Source organism: Armigeres subalbatus, chromosome 2, assembly GCF_024139115.2.
Source record: "Armigeres subalbatus isolate Guangzhou_Male chromosome 2, GZ_Asu_2, whole genome shotgun sequence".
NCBI lineage: Eukaryota > Metazoa > Arthropoda > Insecta > Diptera > Culicidae > Armigeres > Armigeres subalbatus.
Window position 1 is genome coordinate 171,245,204 of NC_085140.1, and position 22,916 is coordinate 171,268,119.

Consider the following 22,916-nt stretch of genomic DNA (forward strand, 5'->3'; position numbering starts at 1 on the left):
TGCCATATGATCAATGGGGTTTTTGCTTTCTTACGATTTGATTGCAAGGGGATTTTTGAAGAGAAAGAATTGTTTTGCTTTACCGTTGGACCCATTCAGTAATGTAATGCAATATTCTAAAACATGAATAAAAAGGTCGTACGCATTAAAAGTTATTAAATATAAATTATAAATTTATAAAAATAGTATTAAATAGTATATTTTCCCAGTTTTTCAAAATTAAGTTTTGAACAAAACAACTCGTATAATAAATTTCCTCCATATCTGTTGTTACGCCTATACACGATTTTGGAAAAAAAAATTTTCTTCGAGATAGACGCTTTTTTATTAAACTCAAGCCTTTTTTGATGATGATGATGCGATGTATATCAACACCTAATTCAAGCTTGTTAGTGGGTGATTCATTCTTACGATATGACTATTCTTTGGTAATCTTCGAAGCCGAAGCAACGCGGAAGAAATCAAATAACTGGTATTCGGTCTAGCAATGACGAGCAATTCTTTGCGATCGTATCCCAAAATTTCAAATCTCTAACAGGTTTTCAGTCGTAGCGAAAATGGCGACGAGAGTGAACAGTTTGTTGGAATGCAGTTCATTTGTTATTATTTTGGCTTGCTGTGTGGCATTGAGTTTACTCTCAACCGAAATCAGTGGTAAAGATGCAGCCTGTGGATGGAGGAAGATAAATCTGCAACAATTGGTCACCCATGGATACACAAGCAAGCCGGGTGAATTCCCGTGGCACGCAGCATTATTTATGAAGGCGGGTTTCCAAAAGACCTACATATGTGGTGGAACGCTGGTGAACGAGCTGAGCATTGTCACTGCAACTCACTGTGTGGTGGATCCCAGCACAGCAGAAGTGTTCTCCCCGGAAAGTCTGTATGTACAATTGGGAAAGTTCAAATTGAATCTGTACGGCGACACGGTGCAAGAACACGCCGTCCTGCAGGTCATTACACACGCAGAGTTTCAACCAGTGACGAGCAAATATGACGTGGCGGTATTGAAATTAGCTACCCAGGCGAGGTTCACGGATTACGTGCAGCCAATTTGCGTATTCCCTCAGCCAGTGGTAAACTTCAATGATGGTTCCGAAAAAGGTATCGTGGTGGGATGGGGCTATACTCAGTACGATACGATATCGGATGCCCTCCAGGCGACAACGGTGCCGTTGGTAAGCTATACCAAGTGTTTGGAGAGTAATCCCGATTTGTTTGATAGGACAATTTACGATGGGATGTTTTGCGCAGGATACACAAATGGTAAGTTACTACAATTGGCGTAGTTGGAGCCGTTTTATAGTCGTAGGAGGCGAGGAGGATGTTTGACTGCGTTTATTTCTTTGATTTTTTCTTAGGATTTTCCGGATTTTTCGTTAGACATTAACGGGAAAATCTTTTGTTTTTCTCCGGAGTAATGTAATGAATTTCACTGAAGTAGTAGTCTGAATTTTAGCGTAAATCTATCTTGGATTTTCTCATGAAATTCTTCTGTGTTGAGCAGAAAAAAAAGTCGTGGAAAGCTTTTCGGTATTTCCACTTAAAATTATTTGGAATTTTCACAGAAACTTCTTTGGAAATTTCACCAGCAGATCTTTAATATTTTCTCGGCCAATTATCTTAAATTTTAGCGGGAAATTCTAGGGAATTATCAATACAAAATCTTCAGAATTATCAAAGAAAATTATTAAAATTTTATACTTAAAATTATTTAAAATTTTTCCCATTTTTTTTCCCATGAAAATCTTATTGCAATTATGTACTTCGGGAAAGCATTTGTAGTTATTTTCCGAAGTATTCACGAGAAATTCCCCGAATTTTCCACGGAAAATACTCCAGAATTTGCGGACATTTTTTTTTTGGAAAATTCTTGGGAATTTCCATGGGAAAATCTCTGGTATTCCTTAGAAAATTGCTCAAAATTCACAAAAGTCTCAAAATAATTCGGAAATTGTTCTGAAATTCCACGCGAAATATATATAAAGAGGTAGAAATTTTCAATAGGATAGTTTGAAAATCATGAAAATGTATAAAATTGATGAGTTGTGAAGAAATCTCAAACAATCGAGTCAAAATCAATCTAGACTATAGAGTACGGTGCTGCCAACAATTTGCATTTGACATTTACCCATGAAAAACAACTGCGCAAGCCGGGTGAGGAGGATCAGATCGACTATTTAGTTTATAAAAATAAGTTTGCATTTCCTTTGAGGCAATATAACTTACGAACGGATTGACTGATTTGCAAGATTTTAACAATAATCTATTCGTCTTGGGATCAGCTGTGTTTAGATAGGGTTTATTTCCCCATTTTCGGCATAACATCCCTAGTAACGTTTTGGTTTGATGCTGGTTCTATAACACTCTTAAAGAGTAAATTATGGTCTTCAAGAGCGCTATGAAACTTAAAATGTTACTTGGGATGCGTACGACTGCATTATTTAATTGAAAAGAAACAACTTTTCCTGAATTTTGTAGACCTTGTAATACTGCAATGGGGTTCTCCCCTGCTTAAAATATAGCTATTCTTGCTAAAAATCGTCTGAAAAAGCTTCAATTTGATTTCAATTAACGAGGTGCAGCACTCATTTCAGGCACAGTGATGGCTTTTCCGGCATACCCAGAGTCACTTCGGTATACGCAATATTTTACTCAGTTCCTCAACACCTCGCTCTCATCCTCTCTCGGGACGGTAGAAAATGCGACGTATACAAAAATATGCACGTCACTTACATACTTACTTATGGGTCCTGTACACCTCCGGTGGTACAAAGGGCCGAGATTAGGTAAGCGGTGATCGAAACCCCACTTCCGATCCCGAATTTCTGTTGGTATCAGTCTCTGGTGACAGCGACGATGGAGCGAGATCCAGTTGCCAGCAGACCCGAATTATATACCGCAGGCATCTGTTGATGAACACATGCAGCCGTCGAGTGTTCTCCACTGATACACACATGTTTCGCTAGCGTATCACAACACAGATTTTAGGTTAAAGTTGAAAAATTCGTATTTTGGTGCATTCATTTTGTAGCCCGCAATCGAGTCGTTTGAGAACGACTGGCGAACTACTCCTGAATAACGAAAAAGACTCAATGAAACTGAACGAGGGACTACCGCTACGTACTCAATTTTAAACGAATGGCTTAAGCGCCACCTCTAATGAGGACCATTCATCGTTGTGTAGTTGCCCGGCATGAGACCTATCACTATTTAGGCCTAAGTTGTTCCTTGGAAAAGGTTGAGAAACGATCTTGCAGTCCCCGAATTTTTCCACATCAGTCTTACAGTTTTTGCATTTCGCTCAAAAGAACATAGCACCCCAAATCACCCTAAATGAACAGTCCTGAAACTTACCATAAAAGCTTTCGTTTATCATCACTGGAGGCTACCCACCATTTACACCAGAGGTCGACACCGTCATGGAACCGGTTCGCCTTCACAACTCTATTCACACCGCCAGGCGGTTTTTAAATTCAAAAATTATGCGCGCGTTCTGAAATCTTTCACCATGCCAACACCACCGTGAATCAAGAAGATAGGGATCTAAACCAAATTGTTAGAGATCTAAACCAATTTATTAAAAGAATCTACTAAAGGTTTATTCATGGTTTAACAAAATGTATTCTACATTATTTCAGATCATTTGCTTTCACCTATCCTATCTACATGTGCGTGTCTTTACTCTCTACACCATCCACCTTTTCGTTGTCTCACGAAACAATAGCGCTTGCAAATTTCTAACTTTTGGGGGCCAGCATCTATCGAGATGGGCCTTTCATTGACAATCTCGGATCGTTGTCACATGTGCACACGGACGGGAGGGATAAAAGAACTCTTTGTACATACAGGCCTATTAGATTTTGCGATCGACTTTGCTGGCTTTGGTGATCGGCTACCTCATGCTGTTGGTAGATGATCGGACGGCGTGGAGGGAAAACGGTTGAAACTCGACGATGCTCACTGCTGATGCTGATCTAGCCACCTAGCAGGGCGAAACCGCACGGAGGGCGATTCTCCGACGTCGATGTCCACGTGATGATTGCCGCCGGAATGTCGCTCGGGCACGATACCGTCCACGATGGCCTTTTGGTGACGGAAGGCCAGGATATTTGCACTCAACGGAGGCTCGACGGAGGATGCAGCTACGGTGGGGCGAGTGGTTCCTAAATCGGACACAGAAAGCCGTCGCACGGCTGTACGACAACGGAAACTTTAGACAACGCACATGGCACGCACATGATTTTACACAATCGCATTACCTTTCTGATCACTAGCTTCTTTGCACAAAGGTACTTTTGAACTTAACTGATTGGGTGGGATTATCAGTTCACTATAATGAAACACGGGGAAATTAGCACTTAGAAAGATTTTTAAATAAACTCCAATTATCACTACCTCGGACACCGCGTATTCTGGCAGAGCCACACTTCCGAAACTTTATCGAGACTCCAGGCAAATGGACGAGAAACTCTGTGGTCCTCAGATTTAAAGCCTCGAAACCGGAAGAACTTCAGTCCCGAACAAATTGAATAAAGTGGGTTATCATGTTCCTTTGAGTGAAAATACATCTCGCTTCCGCGGATTGCATCAGATCTTGCTGTCTCATTCTCCCGCCAATTCCAAGTAACGTTTTGACCTTCGGCATAAATCCGAACAGGTGACCTTCGGTTAATTCCGATTATATCAAAATTTCAATCTCGCGTTCGCGAAAGAGAGTATTTCTTGACCTCGCGAATTGCGTACGTTACGTCGTGTCTCTCAGTTGCATACTTTTCAGGCGAAAGGTAATTAAAACTTTTATAGCAGTGCTCGCGATAAGACAGGGCGGCACACATTTATGGTGTCAGTGAAGATTTAATTTGATTGATGCTTTTCTACTTAATTTCTACGAACATAAATTATTACCACGGAAGTATATTCAAATCTTTTATTGTATACATATAATAGTAAACAAGTACGAATATTTACAGTAACTATAATTAATATTTACAAAGTAACAGACGCTTGGCGTACCTGTTACATCACTCCATGCTTTGAGTACGAAAATTTAGTTGAATTGATTCAACTAAATTTTCGTAGGGAAAATTTAATTGTATTCCACTAATTCTAGGTAAGTATCTAAATTTTTGAAAGTATGCTCGTATTCGGGGTCATAAGATATCATCATCAACCACGAGAGTTGACTCCTCCTCTATTTATAGTCCACAATTCAGAATCGATTGTGTCTACCACTGACCATCAGCGTCCTTCGACTCCGGTCTCCAGCGAATACTACTAATACTTTCTACAATTTCGAAACATACCACATTTATAACCTAAACTTCGGATATTCACATTCAAGAACAAAATAAGTATGAAAAATTTAACAGATTGTCTGAGTGGCATCGATCGGGTCGTTTAGTATATTGCAAACCCTTCTAAATATACTCCATACATCCCCCAAAATGCTTTCAAATCAGTTCCCTCTGAACTGAAAGAAAACAAAAATTTCTCTTCATCATAATCATTTAAACAGGCTCATTCGGCTTCCGAGTCTACCCCAATCATTACGTTGAGCACCGACTCATTCACCCAATTCACCGCAAAACTATTTCACAGCGAAATGGCCCACCCCGAGGCTTCCCCTCAGGCAATTTGTCCACTCTACTGTAAAACGTAACCCTAAATTCTTAATCATATTTCTACACCAGATTCAAATCTGATACGGCGAAATTTGAAAAGAAACTAAACCTATATTCACCCCTCGAATAAACCTTCACATTTATCTTCATACCTATTTCAAACCGATACAACTACTAAACGCACCGCGCGATAACCGGTTCGAGCCAAACTGTCAAACTCATCAAAATCCAAACAAAAGTGAAGTGACTGCAACCAAAAGTGCACGTGATGGCCGGAATGCCGAATATATTGCCGGATTTGCCATGTTCCAGCACCGGAATCCTGGATTTTCTTAATATTACGGGGGGAGTATTTATTATACTTCCTCCAATCAATGAACTAATTGCTTTGTGTGTTCTATTTTAGGAGCTGCGACGTGGGAACCTGTATGGAGAAACTATGACAGCTGTGGTATTTTGACGGAACTGTATCCTGCACTAATGGAGACGAATGAAACCAATGACCGGGCTATTGTACCAAAACTGGCAGGATTACTGAAGCTATGTACTGTGGACTACGGTGGAATAAATTTGAATGAACTGGCTTGTGAACGAGCTCCGAGGAGACCATGCACTAATAAACAACGTTTGGATATGCAACCATGAATGGCCCATACACCATGAATGAATTTGACGTGGAACGCAACTTAAAACGAAAATTATGGATATAAACATCGCCGAACATGGACGAACGAACGACACATTTTCTACTATAATGGAGGAACACAAACGAGGAATATTTACAAACTCAACACGCATTATTTACAACTGGGTATGATATTCTGTAAAGTACTAACACTAATTCTAAGAACTAATGTAGCAGCTAAGTGTAGGGTAATTAATAATTAACATTAGATCAATCAGGATAGGCAGGGCATTTCCTTTACCTTCCTTCGTCGATAAGGGTTTTTCTATTTATTCGTTCCAAATGGTACATAGCTTTGTTGTTGGAGAATGAACTGTTTCCCCGATTACTCTTACTTGCTGAAGTCTTCAGAGTAATCTTCCCTCAATCCATGCACATTCTTGAAGTTCGTCACCAGTAGTTTTATTGTTGTTGTGGGACGGCTCAACTCAACGAGGAGCACTTCAAGAATGGCCGGCTGTATTTTCGTGCAGGTTTTAACTGCTTGGTCCACCCGAAAGTATTCATAGCTTTATAAGGACTCAACTCGATGTGCGAGGAGATGGCCTAAAAATGGATTTTTGAGCACTAATGCTAGTGCATGGGTACCTTCAAAAAAGGTTTCATAGCTTTTGCTCCCACAATCTCAACTCTATCAAGGAGTGAAATAAAAAGCCAAAATGTGTTTTAATGCATTCTATGATGCTTGGTTGCCTCTGAGAGGTTACATAGCTCAAACATTAAGCTTCATCAAGACGGCGCGGAAAACTTCTTGAGATAGCGACAGTTGTAAACCCCAAGACGTTTTCCTTTTTCGTCCTCTAATTCGTAACAGTGTTCTCCAACTTTCCGTTTAACAATAGCAGGGATGTACTTAGGTGCCAGTTTGGCACAATAGCCTTTCCCTTTATCGGACAGTTCGGTGTTTTTCTTCAGTAACTTTTCTCCTAGTACAAATGTAGGGCAATTTGCATTTGCTCGCAGATTATAGTATCTGGAGTGCTTTTCAAAAGCTTTTTTCAAGTTTTCTCTAATTTCGGTGTATAATTTGTCCCTTTCCGTATCCGTCAAATTAGGACTACCTCCCGCATTGTCTCTCAAGTGACGATATTCTCTGCCGTCCGAGACCATGTTCCTTCCAAACATTACAAAATAAGGCGAGTAACGCGTTGCTTCGTGTACTGAGTTTCTAATTGCGTTGGCCACTGCCTGGACATTATTTGCCCAATCTTTGTGGTCCTTTTTTATTGATGCCCTAATGGCTGTTGTAAGTACACGGTTTACCCTTTCTGCATCGTTTACCTGTGGATGGTAATTTGGGGTTCGCCAGTGCGTTACATGAAATTCCTTAAGCAAGTCTTGGAAAGATTTGGAAAGAAATTGGGTCCCATTATCCGTCAGTATGACCTCTGGGACGCCAAATAACTGAAACAGCATGTTTTCAACAAACGGCACTAAAGATTCGGCTGTTGCCTGTCGAAACGGTTGTACGATAACAAATTTGCTAAAAATGTCCGTTACAACGAGTAGACATGTACTCCTACTTCTACCAGAGGCCGGCAGAGGGCCAACGTAATCCATTGTGAGGAATTGCCATGGGTACTCTGCGGTCTTTTTCTGGGTATTTAGTGGAGCTATTGTGTTGATGTTCGTGGCTTTACTGGTTTGGCAAATTGTACAATTACGACAAAAAGTTTTGACCTGTGTATTCATTCGTGGCCAGAAATATCTTTCCCTAATCGCAGCCAATGTTTTTTCGAAACCAAGGTGTGCCTTTATGTGAACATTATTGATTATACATTCTCGTTCAGACGAAGGCAGATATTGTTTCCATTGGAAGCGTGTATCCTCAATTTTACCTTGATTCTTTACAAATTTATAAATGCGGTTGTCTATGACACGGAAGTCTGCAAAACACTGAGGATCCTTCATAATTTGTTTCATGAATTCTTCGTAATCAGGATCAAGAGAAGTTGTAGTAATGGCTTCTAGAGACCGTGACAAGCAATCTGCAGTTACGTTGAGTTTGCCCTTCCTATATTCCAACTCTATATCATAGGATTGCAGCTTTAGGGCCCATCTCAACAACTTCGAATTGCCGGATTCAATACCGATCGTGAAAAGCCACAGTAAGCTTCTAGCATCTGTCACAACCCTAAACTTGGTCCCTTCCACGAAGTGGCGAAAATGCTCTATGGCCAACAATACTCCTAAGCATTCTTTTTCAACGCTAGCATATTTTCTCTGGGTGCTGCTTAGTTTTTTACTAAAATACGCGACGACTCTGGAGCTACCTTCTATATTTTGCACCAATGCTGCTCCCACTGCATTATCTGATGCATCGGATTCGATGGTAAATGGGTGATCAAAGTCAGGATTTCTGAGGATCGGTGCCGAAACCAGTGCTGATTTCAGACTCTGAAAGGCTTCTTCTGCCGCTTCGGACCAAACGAACTTTTTTGGATTTTTCTTTAAAAGGTCAGAAATAGGTGCGGCGATTTTGCTATAGTTCTTTATGAACTTTTGGTAAAAGCCTGCTAGACCCAAGAGGCGTCTAATATCTTTCACATTTTTCGGTCTCGAGTAATTGAGAATTGGTTCAATTCTCGAGTTATCAATTGCTACTCCCCTTTCCGTTAACAAATAGCCTAAATAGCTCACTTGCTTGCGACAAAATCGGGACTTGTCTAGCGAAATTGTTAAGTTCGCTTTCTTTAGACGTTGTGCCACCAATCTCAAAAGCCGAAAATGTTCCGACAGAGTTTTAGTTGCCACGACTATGTCGTCCAAATATACAAAAACATAGGGCTCTAAATCGAACCCTATTACCTTGTCCATAAGGCGACACATGCTAAATGGAGCGTTTGTCAATCCGAAGGGACAAACTTTAAAACGATACAACCCTTTGGAGGTTCTGAATGCTGTATAGTCACGCGATTCCTCTTTGAGAGGAATCTGGAAATACGCATCTTTAAGGTCTATCACTGAAAAATATTTAGCGCTCCCTAAACGATGAAAGATTCCTCTCATGTCCCGCATAGGGTAGGAATCCTTTTCGTCAATGCATTAATCCTACGGGAGTCCAAACACACTCTAAGATTTCCGTTCGCTTTACGAACTGGGACCAGAGGGTTTGCCCATTCGCTAGAGCATTCTTCTATAGCGTCTAATTTCCTGTACCGTTCTATTTCCCTATCCATTTCCGCTTGAATTGATGGCGAACATTTGTAGACTGGCTGTCGTCTTGGCTTCGCGTCTTCTCGCAAAACAATTTCATGTTCTAGTAATGTCGTTCGCCCTAAATAGTTGTCTGTCGTACACGGAAACTCCCTAACTATACCTTCTAATACCTGGCGTTCTTCGGTTGTTAAATCATGTTCGGTCTCTATCGTTTCTGGAGTGATTAAGGAATTCTCTGGAAGGTCTAGTCTTGGAATGTCTAAAGATTCATCTGGTTTTACGCTACCGATTACGGGTAACGTTTCGATAGGATGAATGAAGAAGTGAAACAAGCTAGTTGGCGATGCTTCCGTCAGGATAACTCAGCTACTTCTTCCAAGCCATTTGCTCCCTTCATCATCGGTTTTATACCGAAGATCTCCCAGAAGTTTACGCCTAATATTAATTTTCTTGTTATTTCGGGTACTATGACTATTGCAACTACCTTAGTTACTCCTTTGAAAGTAATTGGGACATTTGCATAGCCAAAGCAAGAGTATGGCGTTTTATCTGCCGTACAGATACGAATGGGTGAAGCTAATATTCTCAGTCCATGATTTTCTACCAACTGTTTAGAATTCGTGACGCTTATGCTAGCCCCTGAATCTAACAGTGCCTCAATCTCTTCTTCAAAAATGTTTACTGTCACGTGCGGGCAACGACTTGTTTGAATTCTGATTTCTAATAGGCTTTCAAATGGGTCAACATAAGGAGTCAACTTCGAAGAGGGAACCTTCGGCGCACTTGGAATGCTAGTGTTCCCTTTACCACATTCCGCTCCTAGTTTCCCGAGTTCTGAGGTCCCTCAGAGCCCTGATTGTGTGATGAACGTCTTGGGTGTTTGTCACATGTAGACGAAATTTTCCCAGGGTTACCGCAAACATAACAGAATGTTGTTTTTTGCTCTCTGCATTCGCGCCAAAAATGCCCACTTTGTCGGCAGTTCCAGCAAAGCGGAGCTCTCCCTGTCTCTGGTTGCCCTACCCGTCTGAGGTTCTGTGTCCTATCCTGTCCTCTGTCTTGAGTTTGGTTTCGATCTGGCCTTCTAAGCAACGCATTAATTTCCTCTTCTTCTGAATCGCTAGCCTCTTGGTTTTCTATGTTGTGCACTGTGAACTTCGGTCCTATAGGATGTATCGACGGATCGTTTGCGTCGATTCGGTAATTAACCTGTATCAGCTGATCTAAGTCCTGTACTGAAAAACAAGCCAACTTTGAGCGGTAATGTTGCCGCATGTTTTCCCATATAATCTCAAACTTCCTACGATACGAAAGTGGCTTAGTTAACAATTTGTTCATTCTTTCGATCTCTGTTACAAAAGCAATAAATGTTTCGCCTTTTTGCTGTTTTCGCTCATAAATTCGTTGTCTATTACCCTGGTCTTGATTCGGATTCCCGAACCTGAATCGAATCCTATTCTCAAACGTATCCCAGGTCCAAGTTCGTTCATAGTATGTGAAGAACCAGTTGGAAGCTTCTCCTCTCAACAATAGATGAACGTTGCTAAGTAGATGATTATCCGGAATCCTATTCATGCTAGCCAACACCTTGACTTTATAAATAAAATCCTCCAACGATGTTGACCGCGAATCTCCACTAAAGTGGAGATTCCATTTTTCCATCTTCCTATCGTAATGGACCCTATCATCTCTACCTCTGTTTCCTCTGTGCCTACTCTCATCGTCGCTACTGTCTTGTCTATCATTGTGTCTATCCGCATTGAAATTCCTGCTCGGATTAACGTAACCTGACCGTCTTGAATCGTGCCCTTCGTCTTGTCTTTGAACTCTTTCGTAACCCTGATCTCTCGTTGTCAACTGTACCGTTAACATTTGAAGCTGAGCTTCCAATTCTGCTATTCTAGCCTTCATTTGAGCAGCTTCGCTATCTCTATGGTTCACAACCGATACGTTCTCAACTACACTCTTTTTAACCGCCCCCAAGGATTTCAAAATTCGATTTGAATCGTTTTCCATCGGGGTGATCGATGCTTCTATTTCAACGCGACCTGATTCAAGCAACGGTGGTTGCAGCAGTGCATAAGCACCACCTAGGGTATTTGTCTGTATCCCTACTGTATCGATATCAGATTCATGTGGAGATTCTATGTCATTTGGATCGGCATTTAACAAAGGTTCCAGGGCCTTTTGTTCCGAAAGAAGGTTTGAAATATTCCCAAAAATTAACTCTTTCATCTTTATTGCTTCCTCATTATCTGCCGCACTTCGCTGTACACGCCAATAATAATGTTTCAATCGTGAGATTAATTGAACATCTGATTTTTTGCTAGTTTGCACCGTATACTGTTAACGCGTGAAGCTATCAATTCAAATTCTTGGTCTATTGAATAAGGAGATCGATATTCACGATTCTCTTTGGCATCTTTGTAAAAAAGTCTCCTAAGCTGTCTCTGTTTAACCTTTATGTCGCTATTCAGGTCTTCCACATAATTTCGCAATTTTAGTTCATAATCCACTTCATCATCAAGAAGATGATCGGCATGTGGAAACTTTGACCCCATTTTGATAAACAAATTCAAGAATCAAATTCAATGTTTTATTAAAATAAAGAGAAAAATATCGAAAAAAAAATTATAAATAAAAATATAACAGAAAAAAAATGAATAAAGATACAAAATTATGACACTATTACTACTAAGAAATAAAGAATTCCGTACAAGTTCACTGATCTGAATATCCGAATAGTCTAAGATTTTCCCAAACAAAATAACAAAGCATGAAAAGATTTACCTAAGTCTATAATAAATCCTAAATTATTCCTGAAATATAATACAAAAAAAAATTCAATAAAGCATTTCTGGATTCGTACTTTTAGTTGGGCCCAAATTTGTAGCCCACAATTGAATCGTTTGAGAACGACTGGCGAACTACCCCTGAATAACGAAAAGACTCAATGAAACTGAACGAGGGACTACCGCTACGTACTCAATTTTAAACGAATGGCTTAAGCGCCACCTCTAATGAGGACCATTCATCGTTGTGTAGTTGCCCGGCATGAGACCTATCACTATTTAGGCCTAAGTTGTTCCTTGGAAAAGGTTGAGAAACGATCTTGCAGTCCCCGAATTTTTCCACATCAGTCTTACAGTTTTTGCATTTCGCTCAAAAGAACATAGCACCCCAAATCACCCTAAATGAACAGTCCTGAAACTTACCATAAAAGCTTTCGTTTATCATCACTGGAGGCTACCCACCATTTACACCAGAGGTCGACACTGTCATGGAACCGGTTCGCCTTCACAACTCTATTCACACCGCCAGGCGGTTTTTAAATTCAAAAATTATGCGCGCGTTCTGAAATCTTTCACCATGCCAACACCACCGTGAATCAAGAAGATAGGGATCTAAACCAAATTGTTAGAGATCTAAACCAATTTATTAAAAGAATCTACTAAAGGTTTATTCATGGTTTAACAAAATGTATTCTACATTATTTCAGATCATTTGCTTTCACCTATCCTATCTACATGTGCGTGTCTTTACTCTCTACACCATCCACCTTTTCGTTATCTCTCGGAACAATAGCGCTTGCAAATTGCTAATTTTGGGGCCGGCATCTATCGAGATGGGCCTTTCATTAACGATCTCGGATCGTTGTCACATGTGCACACGGACGGGAGGAAAAAAATGAGCTCTTTGTACTTACAGGCCTGTTAGATTTTGCGATCGACTTTGCTGGCTTTGGTGATCGGTTACCTCATGCTGTTGGTAGATGATCGGACGGCGTGGAGGGAAAACGGTTGAAACTCGACGATGCTCACTGCTGATGCTGATCTAGCCACCTAGCAGGGCGAAACCGCACGGAGGGCGATTCTCCGACGTCGATGTCCACGTGATGATTGCCGCCGAAATGTCGCTCGGGCACGATACCGTCCACGATGGCCTTTTGGTGACGGAAGGCCGGGATATTTGCACTCAACGGAGGCTCGACGGAGGATGCAGCTACGGTGGGGCGAGTGGTTCCTAAATCGGACACAGAAAGCCGTCGCACGGCTGTACGACAACGGAAACTTTAGACAACGCACATGGCACGCACATGATTTTACACAATCGCATTACCTTTCTGATCACTAGCTTCTTTGCACAAAGGTACTTTTGAACTTAACTGATTGGGTGGGATTATCAGTTCACTATAATGAAACACGGGGAAATTAGCACTTAGAAAGATTTTTAAATAAACTCCAATTATCACTACCTCGGACACCGCGTATTCTGGCAGAGCCACACTTCCGAAACTTTATCGAGACTCCAGGCAAATGGACGAGAAACTCTGTGGTCCTCAGATTTAAAGCCTCGAAACCGGAAGAACTTCAGTCCCGAACAAATTGAATAAAGTGGGTTATCATGTTCTTTTGAGTGAAAATACATCTCGCTTCCGCGGATTGCATCAGATCTTGCTGTCTCATTCTCCCGCCCAAGGACGGAAATCTTCGTTTTACTATCAGTTGCATCGATGCTCAGTAGGCGGCTTCGTCATTGTTTCGTGTTTGTTTTGATCAGACGCTCGGCGATGCAGGCACGAACATCTCTCAGCATGCTGTCAAACTTCCATACCAAATTTACCGCCCGATCTTCAATAGCCGATTGATAATCGAGCGTAAAAAATGAATATCTACCGGGGCTGAAATGAATATTTTGAATTGCGGTTAATTTGCACCGATAAATGATGATTATTTTACTTTATATACTCAACAGATGCATATATTTTAGGAATCTGACTTCAAAGTGTTGAATCCATGCACCGCAGTATGAAATGATATTCATATTTTGAGATTTCAAATTGAATATCAATGTGCCAAGCTGAAGATTCATTTTGACACCGCAAAAAACAACGCTGACACCGAGAGTCGACGCTTGCTGCTGTTCGTGCACATGCCGTCCTATTCATTCGCTTATTCAAATTCGGGAAGGACTAGTAATTTGATTGTGTGTTGGATGTCAGCTGTTTGAGTGTAGTTGAAATGACTTTTTCTGTCCCTGCTCCCGCCAATTCCAAGTAACGTTTTGACCTTCGGCATAAATCCGAACAGGTGACCTTCGGTTAATTCCGATTATATCAAAATTTCAATCTCGCGTTCGCGAAAGAGAGTATTTCTTGACCTCGCGAATTGCGTACGTTACGTCGTGTCTCTCAGTTGCATACTTTTCAGGCGAAAGGTAATTAAAACTTTTATAGCAGTGCTCGCGATAAGACAGGGCGGCACACATTTATGGTGTCAGTGAAGATTTAATTTGATTGATGCTTTTCTACTTAATTTCTACGAACATAAATTATTACCACGGAAGTATATTCAAATCTTTTATTGTATACATATAATAGTAAACAAGTACGAATATTTACAGTAACTATAATTAATATTTACAAAGTAACAGACGCTTGGCGTACCTGTTACAATTTATCTGCCTGTTTTTCCAGATATTTCTTAAACTCGCAAAGACAGCCCTTGCTTTCTTGATCCGTGTGCGTATATCGAACTTGGTACCGACGTCTGACGCTATGTGGCTACCAAGATAATGGAAGCTGTCAACATTCTCACTAATTGCTCAGCTACTGTGAAACCGGTAAACCGGGGTCACCATTGTCGTAACCAAGCAAGTCCTCGTCCGAATCACTCATTTTTTTTACTTCTATGGAAAACCGGATTCAGAAGCCGGTTTTCAAGAAGCGTGTTTACGCCTCAAGAAACGAACACTGAATGCCCGATCGTTCTCATCGTTCCACTCAAGTGCATTTGTCAAATGCATGCTATCTCGTTCATGCACATTGCAAATCATCTTGTATGACGCTTTTGCACGCTGAAACGATTTCTGAGGCTTTTAGCTGAGATAAAAGACATACGTGTCAGAAGATTGCGTTCGGAAAATTCCCTACCTTCTTCATAATCTTGTATATCTTACACTGTTATTAAGAAATAACAAATATGTACTAAATCACAAACCAAAGTGTGATTATGTAACCCAAAGTTCAATTGATTTTCTCATTCTCGCTATATACTCCACAACCATGTTTACATCCAACGATTTGGTTTTGTTGACGTTGATGACTAAATGATCTGTGATCGACCCCTGGGGCTTGAATCTATAGCAGTGATGGAGTTTCGGTATTGACGCGTGTTATACGTCGGATCCTAGGCAGATTATGCCGAGGTGGTGGTGGCCTGGCTGACACTTGAAAAATTTGTTCGAACTACCCGAACCAGCGTTTCAGTTGGTCAGTGGGGTAGGTCAATAACTGACTATTCAAGTCTTTCTGACAACATCAGAGGGAAATATAAGTTTCAAATTCTATCCTCGCTTCATCTCTATACGATTGTGAGCCGAAGCAAACAGTCTTTCTCAAGACTAGGGATGAATCGATACAAGTAAATACGAGTAAATACTCGATACTTTTGATTCGATACCAAGTACTTTTGGTATCGATACTTTGATAACCGATACCAAGTAAGTATCGAATTGAAGTACTTGAATCATTTAAGTACCTCATTCAAAATCTAATAATCATAAATATAATACAAAAAGACTCGTATTTTTCCGTACTTATATCTTGATTTTTTACATTCAAAAGGAATGAATGATACCAAGTACTTTTTGCCTTTATTTATGTGAATTTTGATATTTGGATCAGTTCTTCAGTTTGTGAAATCTGCTATACATTATTATCAAAACTCACAAAAGCGAACTTATTTATATATTTAAGATTTCGTATGCTTCACTTGAAATTGAGAAGGGTTGATAACATTTTCTTCTTCTTCTTCTTCTTCTTCTTCTTCTTCTTATTGGCATTACATCCCCAACACTGGGACAGAGCCGCCTCGCAGCTTAGTGTTCATTAAGCAGTGTTCATTAAGCACTTATTAACTGCGAGGTTTCTAAGCCAAGTTACCATTTTTGCATTCGTACTATCATGAGGCTAGCACGATGATACTTTTATGCCCAGGGAAGTCGAAACAATTTCCAATCCGAAAATTGCCTAGACCGGCACCGAGAATCGAACCCAGCCACCCTCAGCATGGTCTTGCTTTGTAGCCGCGCGTCTTACCGCACGGCTAAGGAGGGCCCCAAGGATAACATTTTACTCAACCTAATCTCAGCTTAGCATTAATATTTGCAGTCATGTTCCAAGAGTCCCATTAAGGAAGCATCAAAGAGATTCGCATCTTAGGAACATGATTAAAAAAATTGAATCTATTGAAATTAATGATATTATTTGAAGTAACAACTTTCTAGCATTAAAAATGTTTTTCACATGTAATAACGTTTAACATCTTTTACAATCTCGGATAGGGTGGACCACACTTAAATGAAAAAAATCTAAATTATTTTGGAGAAACGTATAGGCCCTGAAAAATAAAGTTTTTTTTTGCTTCAAAAAGCTACTCTAAAAACCGCCACCTAGAGGTAAAATAGTGGAAGGTATAAATTTTCCCATATATTGTCGATTTTTCCCATATAAATTTCATGCTTATTAAGCTCCCACCTAGACTTGACGGATCTGGATGATTTTTTTACAGTGGCTTCTGGGAGCAAAAAACTTCATTTTGATGAGTAACGTCTCGCATAAATGATTTTGAACTTTTCCATATAAATGTTGTCCACTTTGCTCTCGGGGTTAGCGAATTATGGTATCGATGAAAAAATAGTAATGAAAAGTGCTTAGTATTCTGCAAAACATAAATTATGGATGACTATTTGACAGTGATAAAATTTTACTTCAAAAATATGATTTCTCATATGATACGAGTAGGTATCGATACTTTTCATTCGATATTTAGTGGTATCGATACTTCCGTGGTATCGTTTCATCCCAACTCAAGACATAGAGTACCGTCTTTGGGGGTCACAATAATGAGTCAAATGGGGGTGACTATGGGTCACTGTTTCAATTACATAGAATGCTTGTATGTAGAATAGATTTAATGTATGAGGACAAGAGAAATGAATTATAGTTGATATCAAACTCAAATGGCTTCCGAGAAAAAAATTAACCACGATGGAAAAATAACCATCAAACTGACAAATTTTAACTAAAAATTAAACGAATCGGCGGAATGGTTCACAGCCTTAGTATTCTGTTAGCATTTCCTAAGTTTCTAATTGTTTTCTTTGCCCGCCATTGTATGAGTATGTGGCAAGTACTTATGCACAAGGAATCACAAAAGACCGGGTCGGACCGAGAATCAAACCGGATTGGCAATCCTACTTCTTTGCTCGTAAGGCTAACGGAAGACATCAGAACAAAGTATAGAAGTATAGAAAGTGCAAGGACATCAGGTAACAAAAAGTGACCTCTTATTGACGAAATCTGATCCCTATGTTCCTTCAATTTTCAAAACCGCTCCATTTTTGGATTTAGATACTATCCAAGAGCAAGAATTACTTGTCCGCGAATTACTTGAGGAGAGCGTGCCGGCCCTGAGATCATTTTGATCATCATTCGATTATAAAAGAAAAATCACAAAGTTTGAGATGTCAAACAGCATGAATATGCTCAATTTCATTACTGTTTTCAATGGAATCGGTCCCAGGTTGGCCATCTTATGATTTTTTTTCAAGTTCGTTTATTTGGTAGGCTCAGGCGTGTATAACACTTTACGGAGCCACGTTTTTTGTGATATGTACAATCGACATAATCTTATTATTAAATTAGTAAGAGAGGGAAATAAGCCAACGTACTCGTGGTGACTCGAGTTTAAGTTTACAATGTTTAAGGATGGACGGGGATTAGGATTCGGGAATCATGGAATCATCATAATCAAGGAATTTCAGCGGCTCATCCGGTCATTTGGCGTCGGGGACGATGTGGTGTGTCGTCGTGCTCGAGCTACGGCTCTCTACGGGACAGAAAGACAGAGACAAAAAAAAAAACTTTGAAGAAAAGAAAAAAACAAAAGTATTAGACTTTTATGTCAACTATGTCAACTATAAATGGCTTGCATATAGACCACATCACGATCCCCCAAAACACCTCTTATCTCCTGGAAGGGTTGTTTACCTCGGGCCACTAGGGTATCCAATAATTGCTCTTTGGAGACGTCGTTTTCCGAGCAAAACCAAACTACGTGATCGATGTTATCATAACCGGCTCCGCACCTACATAAGTTGTTATCGACAAGGTTTATTCTGTACAGATGTGCGTTTAGTGAATAGTGATTGGACATAAGTCTCGACATCAGGCGAATGAAGCCTCGACTTAAGTCTTCACAAACGTTAAATATTAAAACTAATAAAATAAATTGAAAATGATAACAAACTTATTTTCTGTTTTTGACCCTTCAACTACATATACGTCCTTACGGTCATATAGTGAAGGAAGGATTGTTAGTTCGACTCTCGTTGCTACTAGAAACCGAGAACACCTCTGCATTTCCACGATTGTCTCGGGATATGGTATTGTGTTAGTTGTGTAGGATATTTTATCTGGATTCACTTTGCTGAGTGATGTGATCTATGCAAATAAAAACGCGAAATAATTTACTCTCCGAACAGTACAACCATATATCTCGGATCGCGCGACCGTTTTGCTTGGTAATCGAAATACGATCAATCGCGTAATCAACACAGAACGAAATTCTCGGATTCCGCTAAACTAAACACCCGAATCCTCGTCCGGTACTGCTGATTTAATTTGCTTCACTTTTTGACCGCGTCCAATGCAAATCACGTTTAGTCCCGAACTTATTGATTTACTATCCGACAGCACAAAATTAAACTAAACACCCGAATCCGCGCCCGATATGTAACATGTTCATTTACGAACTCCGCACTGTACTTACTTGCTCGATGGCTACTGCAAACTATATAAGAGATTTAAGATCGCGTTCATTTCGACCGAAGCAAAGCGCAATGAGTGTAACATGTGCATCCCACACGTTATTCAAATTCTCATCTATCTTACACTTCGAGCAGACCACACCAGTGGAACCATGCTGAGAAGGTTAATTTCAAAGCCACATTGAACCTTCAGTTCAATGGCTTACATTCTAGGCGACAAACAGAAGTGTCGCATTACAAATTTATCGAAGCATGCTGTTACCAACTGTACAGCTATGCAGTTTTGAGGGACTCTGTCTCTCCCGCTTTCGCATGGACAACGATCGCTGATTGGTGATCGTTGTACATAGCGTTTTGTGTATCGGTGCTTCAAGTGTCTCCAGTTAGGTTACTTGTAAAATATATTTGGAACAAATAAACATTCCTTACAGAACCGTCAAAGGGAGTGTTTGATATTTTCTTTGAGAAAGGAAATTTCAATATTACATGGCTGACCAGTGACTTTGTGAACGAACTTGTGATCAAATAGTGATGGAAAAAATAACCAAGTTCGGTCTAACTATCTTGGTGCTTTTCGGAATCGTGTGCGGAGTAAATTGGATAATTGAAATTGTCTGTGCATTCATCGATGAAACAAAGGAATTAAATCAAATGGCGTTTTATGCAATTCGCTAGAAAGTGATTGTGTCTTAGAAAAACTGTGAGGAACAAATTTTAATCGAAGAATAAAAATGGGAAATGAAAAATCGAGCCGAGTGTAAATGAGCAAGGTGATGGTGATCTAACCATAATAAATAATCAAGAGACTCACACGGAGCTTCACCAGGCTCACGAATTTAAACTGTGGTTAATTGTGATCATGGTAGCAATTATGCTAACCATACAAATTTACAAAATAATTGCAAAACACGAACAGAAAAAGGTGATGCAGAAAGCGAAATCCGTCGCTGCGCTCGATATAGTGTAATACAAGAACATTCAATTCAGCAATCGTAAGTGAATAATACAATCAGTTTTAAACTACATTTGAACAATTAGTGATTTTAATTTCGCACGAACATTGTACTAAAACATTGGAGATATGCTGTGTTAACTCAAGAAGATCTTTGATACTTAATTATATGTGAAAAAGTGGCACCATTCGTTAGTGCAAAGGGCAAACCGGCAACATAGAGCTGCCCCAACATAGGGTAAAACGGCAACATGGAGCTACCCCAACGAGGATGACGACGAACAACCTGGATGGAGACAACAAAATTCGAAAGGATAAGTGCTAAAGTATTTTTTTTTAACAAAAATTCTTCAAAACAATTTTAAATAATACAAATGTTTAGTCAGATAGAGGAGGATGTAGGTTCATTAGTTAAAATTGCGAATAATTTAAAAAAGTCAATTAACACTAATTATAGGAAGGAAACATTGGTGGCAAAATTAGATTATGCAAATCATTTATTTTCTGATATTGAAGAACAACTCATTTTACATGAAGATAAAATCCCGGTAGGAACTTTGAATTTCTTGATCAAGGCTAGTAGAGAAGCCAATTTCAATATTACGTCGATAATTCAAAGCAAACTAAACAACAATTCTAAAGCAATTCAGTCTAATCAACGAGCAAAAATGGCACTTGTGGTTGACGTCAAATTAGGTACAACCTTGGTTCCCATATACGATGGAAATCCAGAAAATTTGGAATCTTTTATTGATGCGGTTCGACTTTTTCAACAGACTGTCAATACAACATTTGAAGCAGGTACACAAGCGCAAAAGGATGCTGCTGAGCAAACAGTTGTTCAATTTGTGCGAACACGCCTTACAAGTAAAGCAAGACAAGCTATATCGGCAAACCAAAACCTAACACAGATGCTAGATGCAATCAATTTGCATTGCGCATCAAAAATTTCGGCAGATAGTTTAATTGCGAAATTAAAAACTATCAAAAGAACTGATGATTTGAACGATTATTGCGATAAAGTTGACAAATTATGCTCTCAGTTGAAATCAACTTATGTTAAGGATAACATACCCCAAGTTATAGCAAATAAAATGGCAACAAAATGTGGAATTGAAGCTCTCATTCGAGGTGTAAAAAACCCTGAGTCCAGAATTATACTTAAAGCTGGCTCTTTTGAAACTTTAAACGAAGCCGTTCAAAAGGTCATGGAAAATGATACCAGAGAAATTGGTAACGCAAATACAAATCCACAAAATGCACAAATTTTAACAAGCAGAGTGAATTATTCACGTGGACGTGGTGCAACGAACCACAGAACACGTGGAAACAACTCACGGGGAAATTACCATGAAAGTAGAGGTAGATATCAAAATTTTCAGTCAAATCGTGGAAACTATACAAACCAAAGAGGTAACTGGTATCAACGAGGGAACTTCAGAAATCAACGTGGAAATTGGGGTCAACGAGTTTCTACTCCTAATATGTTTTTAGCCCAGCAGAGTGGTATGTTATATCAACCTGTTGCGCCACAAGCAGTACAGCAATTACCGATTGGACAACCAAATCAATTTCAGCCCCAATAACAACAAAACACCCAACAGTCAAATATCCACCCTTTAGGTGTACCACTAGGGCAGCATACACTATAAATGTAACTGCCACAAATTATGTAAAGCTTTCGCTTGAAATGTCTGATACACCGAATTTCTTCATTGTAGATTGCGGCTCTGACATATCGGTCATGAAAGCTAACAAAATTAAAAACAGTCAACTTTATTATCCCACTGAGAAATGTAATATCATGGGAATTGGACAAGGTAATATAAGTACAATCGGGACTACGCAAACTAATATACTTTCAAATGAAATGAAAATTCCTCATAAATTTCACATTGTAGAAGAAAACTTCCCGATTCCTACTGACGGAATAATTGGAAGAGATTTTCTCGTAAATTACAAATGCAAAATTGACTACGAGTCTTGGCTACTCAAAGTTATGGTAAATTTTGAAACTTTAGAAATACCAATAGCAAATACTTATGACAGCTCAATTGTACTCCCGGCAAGGTGTGAACTCATAAAAGAAGTAAATAATTTAAATTAGTTAGACAGTGTTATTTTCTCACAAGAAATTGCCCCAGGAATTTTCTGTGCAAATTCTATAGTGCAAAAAGAAAACTGCTTCGTTAAATTTATCAATACGACTAATGATGATTACAACCTTTCAACCAGATTCAAACCAAAATATGCGCCTTTATCGAAATACCAACAATGTAACTCAAATAAATTACCATGCGATGAAGTGAGAAATTTAAAATTAAAAACCGAAATTCACACACAAAGTTTAGAACCTGAAATTAAAAATAAGGTTGAAGCATTGTGTATGGAATTCAACGATATTTTTTCTCTTGAGAATGATGTCCTTACTCACAACAATTTTTATGAACAGAACATACAACTTAGTGAACAAAAACCTGTTTATATTAAAATTATCGACCCCTGAAATCCAAAAACCGAAATTAATGCGCAAGTTAACAAAATGCTCGATGATGGAATTATTCAACATTCAATTTCTCCATTCAATTCACCTATACTTTTGGTACCTAAAAAGTCTTCAACTGACGAGAAAAAATGGCGTCTGGTGATTGATTTCAGACAATTA

General features: G+C 39.4%; 1 protein-coding gene and 1 long non-coding RNA gene across 3 annotated transcripts in view; one reads left to right on the plus strand and one right to left on the minus strand.

The window, feature by feature from the left end:
- The first annotated feature begins 109 nt into the window (after positions 1–109).
- The window catches only part of LOC134211203 (prostasin-like), a 28,965-nt gene continuing 6,158 nt past the window's right edge, over positions 110–22,916 (plus strand). The window contains exons 1-2 of one of the 2 annotated variants that reach the window (XM_062687884.1): positions 110–135; positions 539–1,266. In XM_062687884.1, coding sequence (XP_062543868.1) covers positions 558–1,266 — 709 coding nt within the window. In that variant the 5' untranslated portion in view covers positions 110–135; positions 539–557. Of the gene's footprint in view, positions 136–451; positions 1,267–22,916 lie in introns of those variants that run through there. The other variant, XM_062687883.1, reaches the window with a different exon arrangement.
- Positions 13,149–13,867, minus strand: LOC134215488 (uncharacterized). Its single transcript, XR_009980189.1, has 3 exons — positions 13,724–13,867; positions 13,588–13,658; positions 13,149–13,521 (listed from the first exon to the last, which is right to left on the minus strand). It is a non-coding gene; the product is annotated as an uncharacterized LOC134215488 (long non-coding RNA).